General features: G+C 37.9%; 1 protein-coding gene across 4 annotated transcripts in view; it reads left to right on the forward strand.

The window, feature by feature from the left end:
- The first annotated feature begins 1,535 nt into the window (after nucleotides 1-1,535).
- SPATA6 (spermatogenesis associated 6) overlaps nucleotides 1,536-13,212 on the forward strand; it is a 107,689-nt gene continuing 96,012 nt past the window's right edge. The window contains exon 1 of one of the 4 annotated variants that reach the window (XM_010984722.3): nucleotides 1,536-1,785. In XM_010984722.3, coding sequence (XP_010983024.1) covers nucleotides 1,735-1,785 — 51 coding nt within the window. In that variant the 5' untranslated portion in view covers nucleotides 1,536-1,734. The remainder of the gene's footprint in view (nucleotides 1,786-13,212) is intronic. The other 3 variants (XM_031465091.2, XM_010984723.3, XM_031465089.2) reach the window with 3 other exon arrangements.

Here is a 13,212-nt window from a genome sequence, read left to right on the forward strand (position 1 = left end):
AAAATAGGCAAGAGAACTACGAGGCGGTTCACAAAGAGAAAATGGAGAGACTTATAAAATCATGAAAAGTAACAAGAAATGCAAAATAAATTCACAATGAGATACCTAGACTACACAAACCCAAAGGTACAAAAATTAAACATTCAATACCAATACCAAATGTTGGTAAGGCCGTGGAAAAGTAAGAACACTTACACACTCCCAGCAGGAACTCTAATTGGTACAACTACTATGGAAAATGGTGTGGCATTTTCTATTAAAATCCCACGTGTGCAAAACTTCATATCCAGTCGATCCACTCCTACTCTAGCATATGTGCACTACTAGAATGCCCATAACAGCATTGCTGATGACAGTTTAAATGGAAACAATATAAATGACCATCAATAGTAGAAAGCATAAGTAAATCAATGTATAGTCATATATTATTATGTTGGACATATTCCACTGTCCAACAATGGAAAAAACTACCTGTTACACAGCATCAACACAGAGAATCCTACAACATAAGAATGAGAGAAGAAAGTCATAAGAGAATACATAATAACATCAATAACAGGTAAAAGTTAAACAACATCTTGCTTAGAAATGCATTTATGCCTAGCAACAGTATTTAGAAAAGCAAGGGAATTATTGTAAAAGTCAGGATAGTGGTTACTTTCAGAGCAAGGAAGTCAATGCAATAGTTGGGGTATTTCTAAGGTGCTAGTAATGTTCTACTTCTTAAACTGGGTATTAGTTGCACAGATACTTGCTTTATTGTCATTGTTTAAGATGAACATGTTTTATACACTTCTGTATGTAAAATGTATTTCGCACTAAAAATGATTTTTAAAACAACTGGATTGGGCAATCCCTTAGATTCTTTTAATCTTTGGTGATCTATGGCCCAGGCCCTTTGCAACTGGATTTATTGTTGGCCCATCATTGACAGTTCAGTTTAAACAATATACACTGAGATGCGTACACTGGTAAATTAGACAGGAAACCTTGAAGGGAGAGGAGGACGAAAGAGCAAAGAATCCCGGAATAGGAGACTAGGAAGAGGAAGGTGACTTGATTGAAGCTTGTCTTCTCAGGGAGGCAACTGGAGTTTAACTTGAGATCTCCTGAGGTCCAGTCCTGGTTCTGTGTTTGAATTGGCAAGTCTCTTCTCCAATCCTCAGTTTTCTCATGCTGACTTTGAAAACCATATGGTGAAATTCAAATAAAATGATTAATCATTATTATTTTGTACAGTCGGGGAAACTGAGGCCGCAGAGGAATGCCACTAGCTCAAGTTGCCACTGCTACGTTGGCACTCAGGGCTCTTGAGTTCAACTCCTTGACCTGTGCATTGTCCTATTAAACAGCTTATTCTTTCCTTCCTCTGGTTTGGGCCTGTGGTTTGATGTCACAGATGAACTGCCCCGCCCCACCCCTTCGGAATCCCCGCCTCCTCGCTTCTCCCAGCCCCGCCCCCATCCGTTCGCCCTCTCTCGGAGTCTCTGGCGCTTCCCCGCCCAGCCTCTCTTCCGGCCCCGCCCCTCCTGGCTGCCATGACAACGAGTCCGCGCCCAGCGCACAGCTGCTGCTCGGGCGGGACCCAGGCTGGACCGCGGGCCCCGGCCTGGGGGCCACAGCTGCCACCGCCGCCGCCACCTCGTCTCCTCCCTGTCCCCGCCCCGCCCTGCGTCTCCTCGCCTCCCTCGGGCCCGCGGTCGGGGTCCCTCCCCGCCGCCCCACCCTGCGCGGATGCCGAAGGTGAAGGCGCTGCAATGCGCCCTGGCGCTGGAGATCCGCTCTGTGAGTACTGGTCGCGCCTCCATCGCTGTCTCCTGGGTGTCGTTAGCCCCCGGAGTTTACTTGGGATGCCGCCTCAGCTCACTTCCGAGAACTCCGGGTCACTTCGAAACCTCCTCCACCCTCCGAATCATCCCTAAGGAGCTTGACTCCGTGTCCCCTCGGTCTTCCCCCATCTGAAAATCACGGACTCCTTCCCACTACAGCCACACAGAGGCCTGACCCCACCCCCACTCTCCACTTCAGCTCCCTTCGTTTCCTCCCAACTTCCAGTTCGGGTTCCTTCAGATCCTTTACAAACCACTTGAGAAAGTCCTCCTCTCCCGCCCTTCACTTTCCAGTGAATTGGGGTGACGGGGGCTTCTTTTTAAATTCCTCTTCTCTGCTCCTCTTCTTTTAGTGAGAAATTATTACTGGCCGGTCGGGCTTCTCCCCAGTCTTCGGGGGCGAGGTGGAGTGTATTTCCTTCCAAATCACTGCTGGCGGATTCTTTCAGACAAATTTCCAAGCTTCTGAGCAGTGAAGGGGCCTTTCCTCTCAAGTCTTCAAAGTAGCACCCCCACATCCCACAACGGAAGCGTGTCATCACTGCACACAGCGCCTAGCCCTCTCCCCCCAGGGCCAACCTCTCAGAAACCATTTCAGGTCCCTCCAGTCCCCAGACTCACCCGACACTGAGCGGGATCCCTTATTCTTCCCTTCACTCCAAGAAAGGCGCCAACTTTTAGAGGGAAACTGCTCATTCTCTAAATTTGCTGGAGAGGACTTGCAAACTCCCCACCCCACCCCAGCCACCTCCCAGACACGCTGAAGAGGATCCTGTTCCCCAGCCTGCTGTGGAAATCCAGCTGAGGCTGAGAACCCCTATGTCCTTCCTCAAGTGAAAGGCCTTGGAGCTCTCCATGCTATAAGCAAACGCCATCCCTCTGAATCATCTCGGAAGACCCTTCCAAGGGGTGCAGGACTCCTTCCCCCTCATTCTTTACAGAACCCTCTCATTCTCTTCGGATGAAAGCTCCAGCTTCTCTCTTCTAGAGGACCCCCCCCCCAAAGTCTTTCCATACCTCCATTTTAGACCTGCAAGAAATTTGGACACAAAATTCCTCCTTCAGACCTTTTCCTCTCTTTTCACTTCTCTAAGTCCTTTTATTTCTCAACTCTTTCATCTCCCAGCAAAACTGTGTGTGTGTGTGTGTACGTGTACATAAATATCCAACAGTACTCCCCTGGGTGTGCAGCAGGTAGCCCTCGCCACTTTCTTCCTGCACACCCTGCAGGCGAGTCTTCGGTCTCTGGCACCCCACCACCCGCTTCCCTGGCTTTCCTGGCTGTCCTTCCTCACTTTACAATGAAGCCGCTGCAGCACAGTCCACGAACCCCCCAGGGAAGTCACCAGACCAATTTAGGACTTTTGAAAGGTCTTAAAGAAAGGCAGGCTGGGTAGGGCAAAGTGTGAGGCAGGGGTGAAGAAAGTTCCTGCTACTCTCGCTGTATCTATAAGGCTGCAGAGATTTTACTCGTTGCTGTGTCAGAAACTCTATAGTTTTGGATTCAGATGTTTTTTCCTTCCCACAGCTGCCAAAGTTTGGCAGCCTTTTTGTGAAGGAGGATTCATTTAGCAAAAGAATACACGAAGCTTCCTAAACTGCTGGGCTTGGGGTGGGGTGGGGTGGGTGGCAGTGAGTAAAACTGCGGAGTTCAGCCTGCCTAGACTCTGCTGCTGGCTGCGGCTTCCTCCTCTGCTAACCAATGGGCGCAGGCGCCTGGGGAGAGCGGCCGCCTGGCGGGCGGGCTGTGGCTTCCCTGCTTCGGCCAATCCCGACCTTCTAAGAGGAAGTACTTCTTGGTAACTGACTGCTGTCTGAAGGGGTCGGAGAGAGAAGTTATTTCACTTCTCTTCCTCCCTAGTATCAGTCTTAAGGCGGAAAGGGAATGACTGGATAATGGAGCTTTGTTGTTCATCGCGGCTTAAGAAATTATGAGGGTCGAAACATTACTGTTTCCTTTTTTTTTTCAACACACGTTTGAGTCACATTTGACAGTTCTCAGAAATCTTAGCTATCATTGAATTTACTTTCTTTTCACAGGTAAGAAAATTGAGGCTTAGCATGGCCAGTGTTTTCTAGGTTTGCACAACTATTTAGGGGCAAATCCGCAACAAGATGCTAAGCTTTCTGACCACAAAAACCCTGTTAAGTGGCTCTGATGCTCAGAAGGAACAAACAAGACTGTTAATAATCATAGAAATTAAATACTTTTCATTAATTTGGCTTTGAATAGAGGAATTAAATGAGCATAGATATTTTAACATCTTTTCAATTTCAGTTTTTTCTTTTTAACTTAATGTTTTACATCTATAGGGTATACAAGTCAAAACTATGTAAGATGATACACTTAGAGAAATCTCACTTCCCAGCCCTATTCAAACCTATTTTCCATCTATTTTTGTCTTGTTATAGGTAACCATTGTTACTGGTGTCATTTGTGCTTCAAATGTTTCCTTTTGCAATATAATCAGATAGATACCAGCATTCACTCACACACCCACACGTTGTACATTCTCCCCTTCCTATATATGTTTTTACTTTCCTTTCTTACACAATAGGTAGCATCTTATATAAACTAGTCTGCACTTTGCTTTTTATTCTTTCCTTAGTCTATCTAGAAGATCACTCTAACTCTAAAAAATTTCACATATTCTTTTCCCTCAATTTTTTATTGACATTTTTCAAACATTCAGAGTAGTTGGAAGAATAGTATAATGAATAATATATCCCATGACCTATATAGATTAACTTGATATATTTGTATGCATATTTATGTTTATATATAAAATAAAATTTTTTGCTAAAAATATGAAAATAAATTGTTGCTGTGAGACTCATAAATACTTCAGCTCCTAAATCTTCTAAAAATACATTGTTCTGCATAATTACAATACTGTTATTATACCTGAGACAATTATTAATGATTTCTTAGTATCTAGTCCATACTCAGTTTTTCCTGTGTCTAATCCATATTCAAGTTTTCCTAGTTGTCACAAAAATGACTTGTATAGTTAACTTTTTCAAACCAGGATCCAATCAAAGTTTACGTGCTGCATTTTGTTGTTAGGTCTTTTTGGTCCATTTTAATATAGAGCAATTCTGTTTTTTCACTCCCACAATGTATTTTCCCCCCGTGGGTTTAGATAAATTTATACACTCGTGTAAGCGTTATTCAGATCAAGACTGAGAACACGCCCATCACTCCAGTGAATGCCTTTGTTTCCCTTTCAAGCCCCATGCGGAGGGAACTCCCATTTCTGATTTCTATCACAGAAGATTAGTTTGCCAGTACTTGAACTTCATAGTAAATGGGGCTATATAGTGTATAATATTTTGTGTTGGCTTCTTTGCTCATCATATTTTGAGACTCTTCTGTGTTGCTGTGCGTATCTGTGGTTTGTTCCTTTATATTGTGGAGTAGTGTTCTATCATATGATTCCTGTTTTATTCTTTCACTCACCACAGCAGGTTTATCCATTCTGTTTAGTGTTGATTATTTGGGTTGTTACCAGGTTGTGGTTGTCAGGGATAGAGCTACTATGAACATTCATTCCCGTAAAAGTCTTTAAATGCATGTTACCTTTTGGAGACCAGGCTCAAATACAGAATGTTATATTGTCTGAATTTCTTCCCCTTGTGGTGACATTTAATTTGTTTCCCATTCTTCTAAACTGGAAATTAGATATTTTATTTCTCCCTGCCTATTGAAAGTGTGGCACTTCATTATCTCCTCTCTCCATGTTTATTTTGATGTAGTTTTGTGTTCATGATCCTCTCATGCTTAATACTGTGCATATGAGCAAAAACATAGTAAACATGAAAGGTTTTGGTGGATAACAGTATTTTCCTCAACAAAGCCATGACTTCAGAGAAAATACGTTGCTGGGAAGAAAGTGTGACTTTTCACAATGAATATCTGGAAAATTATATAATGTGCCAAGTAACTTGTTTTAAAGAGCAGCAAAAATTGTATTTCCCATCACTTACACTTTTAATATTTGAAGCATTTTATCTCTCATATGAAAAAACATAGTTACTGCTTCTTCTCTCCACTTTCTTCTTGTTCAGTAGTGCAATTTTCATGAGATTATTTAGGAATACATAAGGAAGAAATTGGAGGTGCAGGAGTAAAGCCTAAGGCCTCAGTTATGAAACCAGCCCACTTGCTTTACCTGAATAGTGTCAGTTTGGGGCTAGTTTATATTATATAATTCCCCATTTTTCTTCTCCATACTCATCTCACTAGCTACATTACTCAAATTACTGGTAGCATCGGGGCAAACAGACCCAGGTCCTTTCAGTCACTTCTCATCTGAACCTCTGTGGTCCTTATCCGGCTTTTCTTAACTCTGTTATGCTACAGTTGGTAATTTCCCTGGAATAGAGACTTTTTAAAACTTTAAAGTACTTTAAACTTACAGAAAAAAACCCTAAGTACTGTGATCTCCTCTCACTCTGATTTAACAAATGCTTATTTTACATGTTTCCTGCAGATTTTTGTTTTTAAGAAATAAAATGTTACAGATCTAGTTAAGGTCACATCACACCTCTTCCTGAGCCCAGTATCCCTCCCTCCATCCCTCCCTAGAGGTTAGGTAATCAGTTTCATGAAACTGGAGTGTGTTCCCTTCGTTCGCATTTTTGTACTTCGGCTATGTATTTGTGCATGCCTGTGTACTATGTTTACTATTGTTTTGTTCTAAAACTTTACACAAATTGTATCATATTGTCTGTGTCCTTCTTGCAAACCTGTTTTTTCTGCTTTGCTGTTTTTGAAATTTGTCAGCATTGATTCTTGCAGATTTAGTTCCTCTCCTTAATTACTGTAGAATGCTTTATATTCATATGACAGTGATTTAATTCTTATTTTCCTACTGATGGACATTTAAATACCAGTTTTCCTCTTTTTTAATATTACCAACCATGTTGCAACGAGAATATTTGTACATGTCTTCTGGTGTCCATGAGTCATTTGTTTTCAAGGGCAGGTATTGTGCTCTAGGGAGCATTCTAGAAATTTGTTGGGTTACCTTTGTTTACCATAGTGCTTGGAGGAGGGGTTCTTATTGGTGTTAATTGCCTAATATTCTGCATGATTTGAATGTCCCATTGAATGTGCAGTTGAAAACCTATTTGTAATTATTAGAGATTAAGAACCTAACTCTGTGTTAAGTATAAACCCAAAGTCTTTTAAAGTTTTTAAATGCAGTGAATTTTCAAGGAATGCAATTACTGTATAAATTGAGGAAAGAGTATGCTTTATTTTGTTTGGAACTCTGCTAAGAGTGTACTTTTTCATAAAATCATGGCATCAGTGGCAGTCCTTCTTGTGTTTGAGTGGCTAACATGTGACACCTCTCATTCTGCTTTTGAAACTGCTCATTTCATGTAGATTCTGTGAATAGGTGCAAATATTGTATCTTCTAGCTTAGTCCTGCCTGAATGTTTATGTGTAGAAATATAAAATTTATTATAAATTTTTTCAGTTAAGGCATTGGTTTATTTATTAGTTACTCGTATAGATAAATTACAAAATATTTATTGTAAAAGGAGGGTTTTGAATATTAAAGAGACCCAGTGCTCTAGGGAATAGATTTAGAAATGAAACTACTAAGTCTTTGAGAATTGTATATTTCCTAGGGATGCTGTAACAAATTACCTCAAATGTGGTATCTTCAAACAGACAAATTTATCCTCTCATACTTCTGGAGGACAGAAGTTCAAAACTGAGGTATTGACAGGGCCAATCAGAAGGCTCTAGGGGAAGATCCTTCCTTGTTCTTCTAGCTTCTGGTGCCTCCGAGCATTTCTCAGACTGTGGCTGCATAACTGTGAATCTCCAGTCTTAGCAATTTCCTTTTCTGTGAACAGCTTTTTTTTGTTAAACATATTTTGGACACCTACCTCTGTTGGTTATAGGTGATGTAAATTTCAAATGTCTTCTAGATGAAGCTTTTTTTTTTACTTTGTTTTTGCTCTTTTTAGTAATGCTTCCCCCCCCCCCTTTTCTGTTTTGTTGTTGCTGGTAAACAAAGAATAATACTGAGTTTTTAAGTCAACTTTTTATGGAACTTAAGCATAAATTCAGAAAGTGCACAAATACAAAGTGTGTAATCACCACCCAGATGGATAATTAGAATATCATCAGCACCCCAGCTTTCTTCCTGTGCTCCATCCCTTCCAGCCACTCCACCTGCCCCGCTTCCCCTCCCAGAGGTAACCACTATCTTGACTTCTATCGCAGCATATTTTAAACTTCTGATGTCAGTCTCTCTGTCTCTTTCTCCCTCTCTTCCTCCTTCCCCTCCTTCCTTCCTTCCATGGTATGAACTTTCTTATGTATAACTTCTTTGTAAGAATTCATTCATGTTGTCATGTGAGGCAGTAATTCTTTATCCCTTTTATTGTTTTCCCCTTAGCTTTATTGAAATATATTGACACATAGCATTGTATAAGTTTAAATTGTACGATACGTTGATTTGACATGTTTATAAATTGCAAAATGATTACCACTATAGAAATAGCTACCACCTCCATCCTCATGTAGTTACCATTTCTTTTTTCATGGTAAGAACAGTTAAGGTTTACTCTCTTAGGGTCATTCAAGTATATAACACAGTACTACTAGTTATAATCACCATGCTGTAGCTTAGATCGCCAGACTTGTTAATCCTGTACTGGAAGTTTATACCTTTTGACCAATGTCTCTTCATTCCCACCCACCGCCCCCAACCCTTGGTAACCACCGCTCTACTCTCTGTTTCTCTGAGTTTGTGATATCCTATGTCTTTGTCTGACTTGTTTCACTTAACATAATGCCCTGAAGGTCCACCCAAGTTGTCACAAATGGCAGGTTTTCCTTTTTTCTCATGGCTGAATAATATTACTATATGTATCACATGTTCTTTATCCATTCATCCATTATCCATTGACAGACACTTAGATTGTTTCCATACCTTGGCTACTGTGAGTAAAGCTGCAGTGAACATGGGAGTGCAGATATCTCTATGAGATCTCGATTTCAGTTCTTTGGGTATACATCCAGAAGTGGGGTTGCTGGATCATGTGGTTGTTCCATTTTAAATTTTCTGAGGAGCCTCCATCCTGTTTTCCATAGTGGCCGCACTCAATTTGCAGTCCCACCAGCAGTGCCCTAGGGCTCCTTTTTCTCCATATCATCACTAACACTTACTATCTCTTTTTAATGATAACCATTCTGACAGGTGCGAGGTGTCATCTCACTGTGGTTTTGATTTGTGTTTCCCTGATGATTAGTGATGTTGAGCACCTTTTCATGTACCTGTTGGCCATTTGCATGTCTTACTTGGAAGACTGTTCAGTTCCTCTGTATCCATCTTATTGTTGGTGCCGTTTTCATTTTTTCCAGTTTTGGGATGTGACAAAGTGTGCTCCTGTGAACATTATTGTACATGTCTTTGTTGCGTATTTTATATTCAGCAACATTGCTGAAATCTCATACTAGTTATTTAGATTTTTCTATGTGGAAAATCATGTTTGCGTATAAAGACAATTTTGATTTCTCCTGTACAGTCTTTTTTTATTTCTTTCCGTTTTCTTTCCTGAGTACTTGACTAGAATCCCAGTATAGTGTTAAATAGTGGGAATAATAGTAGATGTACTTGTCTTTTTATTTTAATTTTAAGTTACGCTTCTGAAGTTTCATCAATATTAGATTGTATCTTATAAAATTTCTGATAATGGCCCATTTTTTGACTTTTTTAAAAAATGACAATTTCATATATTTCAACCTAATATAATATTAGCTGTAGGATTTTCACTTATTGAGTTGAGAAAGTTCCCTTCTATTCCTAATTTTTAAAATATCCTGAGTTTTGAATTATATTGAATACTCTTTCCTCAATTAATGAGATTATTATGTAACATTGCTCCCATGTTCTGTAGAAAGGAAACATTTTGTGATGTTGCACCCTTTCCATTTCTATGATAGACTTTTTTTTTTGGTCAGGATGTATTATGTTTACTATATTTTTGCTGGATTTGATTGGCAATTTTTTTTTTCTTTAGGATCTTTCATTTGTGTCCATAGATGAGATTTTAGCTTTGTAAGTCAAATACTTACTTAGTTTTATGTTGTTTATTCTTAAAACATTTATTTTGAAATATTTCATATGTACAAAAAGTTATAAAGAGCAACGTAATGAATACCCATATTACTGCCCATCAGCTTTAAGCAGTAACACGTTACAGATAAAGGTGAAGTCTCCTTATCTCTCTCTCTGATGGGATCCCTCCTCCCCTCTTCCTTTGGCTGATCATTACTCTGAATTTTGTGTTATCATTCTCCTTATTTCTCAATACTTTTGTCATTTTAATATCTGTCTTTAAGGCATTTAATTTATCTGCATGTGCTACTTATACTGTTTTAAAATTGTTGGTTTAAAACTGTTGGTTCAAAATATTTTATAATTTTTATAAAATTTATTTTATACTTTTTACTTTAGCTTATGAACTATTTCAGAGTTTCTTTCTATTTCAGGATGTATAGGATTTATATGTATGTATACACTCTCATTCCCTGCCCTTTTCCCCTCCAATACACACATACACATTCTAATTTTTATTATGGTATTTTAATTTAATTACATTGGGGGCAGAGAATGAAGTCTGTATAATACTGAATATTTTTGTTGAGATTTTCTATGTGTTATTATCCAATTATTATATATATATATATACTATATATTATGAATATTATCCAATTATTGTGAATGACTTTATTTACTTGAAAATAATATATAACTTTATTTGTTGAATGTAAGACTCTATCTACTACTATCAGATCAAATTGATTTTCTCTGAAAAATCCTCAAATCCATATGAAACTTTTTGTCTGCATGTCTGCATGTAACCTCTACCAGACTGTAATGGTGATATATTAAAATCTTCACTATGATAATGTATTTTCACTTTATCCAGATGTATTATAGTACAGTATGATGTATAGAACTATGGATTCATTTCTTTTTATTCTGTTTTGCACTGGCTATGTACTTTCCATCTGAGAAATTATGGGTTTCTACGGTTCTAGGAAATTCCTAGTCTTTAATATCTTTGAATATTGTTTTTCTGCTGTTTTCTCTTTTTTTCTGACAGTACTATTAGACATATATTAGAACTTTTATCTCCATTCTTAACTGCTTTTTTGGTGTAATATTTATCTTTATATCTTCTTGTTCTGGGAGAATTTTTCTGTATTATATTCTTATTTACTTAATTAAGTTAATTTTTAAAATCTCCTCTACTGAGATTTTTAACTTCATTGACTGCATATTCCATGATTTCTCATTTAGCATCTCTTTTTAAACATTAGTGCTTGGGATTGCACTGAAATTATGGACCAATTTCTTGAGAATTGATTTCTTAATATTGAATCTTTCAATCCATTAACCTGTTGTATTTGTTGTCTATTTAGGTCTTCAGTTTCGTTCAGTGATGTTTGTAGTTTTCAGTATACATGCCTTACACATACTTTCTTAAACTTATACCTAAGTAGTATATGCCAACATTTTTAAAGCTATTGTAAATGGTATTAAATTTTTTTTAAATGTTGTTGCTAATATAGGGAAATAAAGTTGATTTTTTGCATAGTGAACATACTTCCTTTTATGTTTCCTGAATCTTGTTTTATGACTCATATCATCTATCATTTTAAATTTTTTATTTTTTGTTGAAATGTAGTTAACAATGTTAATTTCAAGTGTACAGCAAAGTGAGTCAGTTATACATATACAAACATATTTTTTCAAGTTCTTTTTCATTATAGCTTATTACAAGAAATTGAAATAATTCCCTGTGCTATACAATAGGTCCTTGTTGTTTATCTGTTTATATATAGTAATGTGTATCTTTTAATCCCAGACTCCTAAGTTATCCCTTTCCACTTTGATAACCATAGTTTGTTTTCTATGGCCAAGAGTCTATTTCTGGTTTGTAAATAAAATTTGTATCTTTTTCCTTTTAGATTCCACATACAAGTGCTATCATATAATATTTGTCTTTCTTTGCTGACTTACTTCACTTAGTATGATAATCTCTATGTCTAACCATGTTGCTGCAAATGGCATTATTTCATACTTTTTATGGCTGAATAATTTTCCATTTTTACCTATATATACATCTTCTTTATCCTGTTATCTGTTGATGGACATTTAGGTTGTTTCCATGTCTTGGCTATTGTAAATAGTGCTGCTATGAACATTGGGGTGCATGTGTCTTTTCGAATTATAATTTTCTCTGGATATATGCCTAGGAGTGGGATTGCTGGATCATATGGTAAGTCTATCTTTAGCTTTTTAAGGAACCTCCATACTGTCCTCCATAGTGGCTGCACCAATTGACATTCCCACCAACAGTGTAGGAGGGTTCCCTCTTCTCCACTCTCTCCAGCATTTCTTGTTTGTAGACTTTTTAATGATGACCATTCTGACTGGTGTTATGTGAAAAGTCATTGTAGTTTTGATTTTCATTTCTCTAATAATTAGTGATATTGAGCATCTTTTCATGTACCTGTGGGCCATCTGATATCTTCTTTGGAGAAATGTATATTTAGGTCTTCTGCCCATTTTGTGATTGGGTTGCTTGTTGGTTTTTTGTTTTTGTTTTTGTTGTTGATATTAACTTGTATGAATTGTTTGTATATTTTGGAAATTAGTCCTTTGTTGATCATGTCATTTGCAAATATTTTCTCCCATTCTGTAGGTTGTCTTTTCGTTTTGTTTATGGTTTCCTTTGCTGTGTAAAAGCTTTAATTATGTCCCATTTATTTATTTTTGCTTTTATCTTCGTTACTCTAGAAGCTGGTTCAAAAAATATTGCTGTGATTTATGTCAAGCAATGGTCCACCTATGTTTTGTTCTAGGAATTTTATAGTATCTGGTTTTACATTTAGGTCTTTAATCCATTTTGAGTTTATTTTTGTATATGGTGTTAGAGAATGTTCTAATTTCATTCTTTTACATGTAGCTGTCCAGTTTTCTCAGAACCACTTATTGAAGAGACTGTCTTCTCCATTGTATAGTCTTGCCTCCTTTGTTGTAGATTAATTGACCGCAAGTGCATGGGTTTATTACTGGACTTTCTATCCTGTTCCATTGATCTATGTGTCTGTTTTTGCACTGGTACCATACTGTTTTGATTACTGTAGCTTTGTAGTATAGTATGAAGTCAGGGACTGTGTTCCTCCAGCTTTGTTCTTCTTTTTCAAGATTGTTTGGGCTATTTGAGATCTTTTGTGTTTCCATACAAATTAAAAATTTTTTTTGTTTCAGTTCTGTGAAAAATGTCATTGGTAATTTGATAGGGATTGCATTGATGCTGTATACTGCCTTGGGTAAAATGCCTA

Source organism: Camelus dromedarius, chromosome 14 (genome assembly GCF_036321535.1).
Source record: "Camelus dromedarius isolate mCamDro1 chromosome 14, mCamDro1.pat, whole genome shotgun sequence".
Taxonomy (NCBI): Eukaryota; Metazoa; Chordata; class Mammalia; order Artiodactyla; family Camelidae; genus Camelus; species Camelus dromedarius.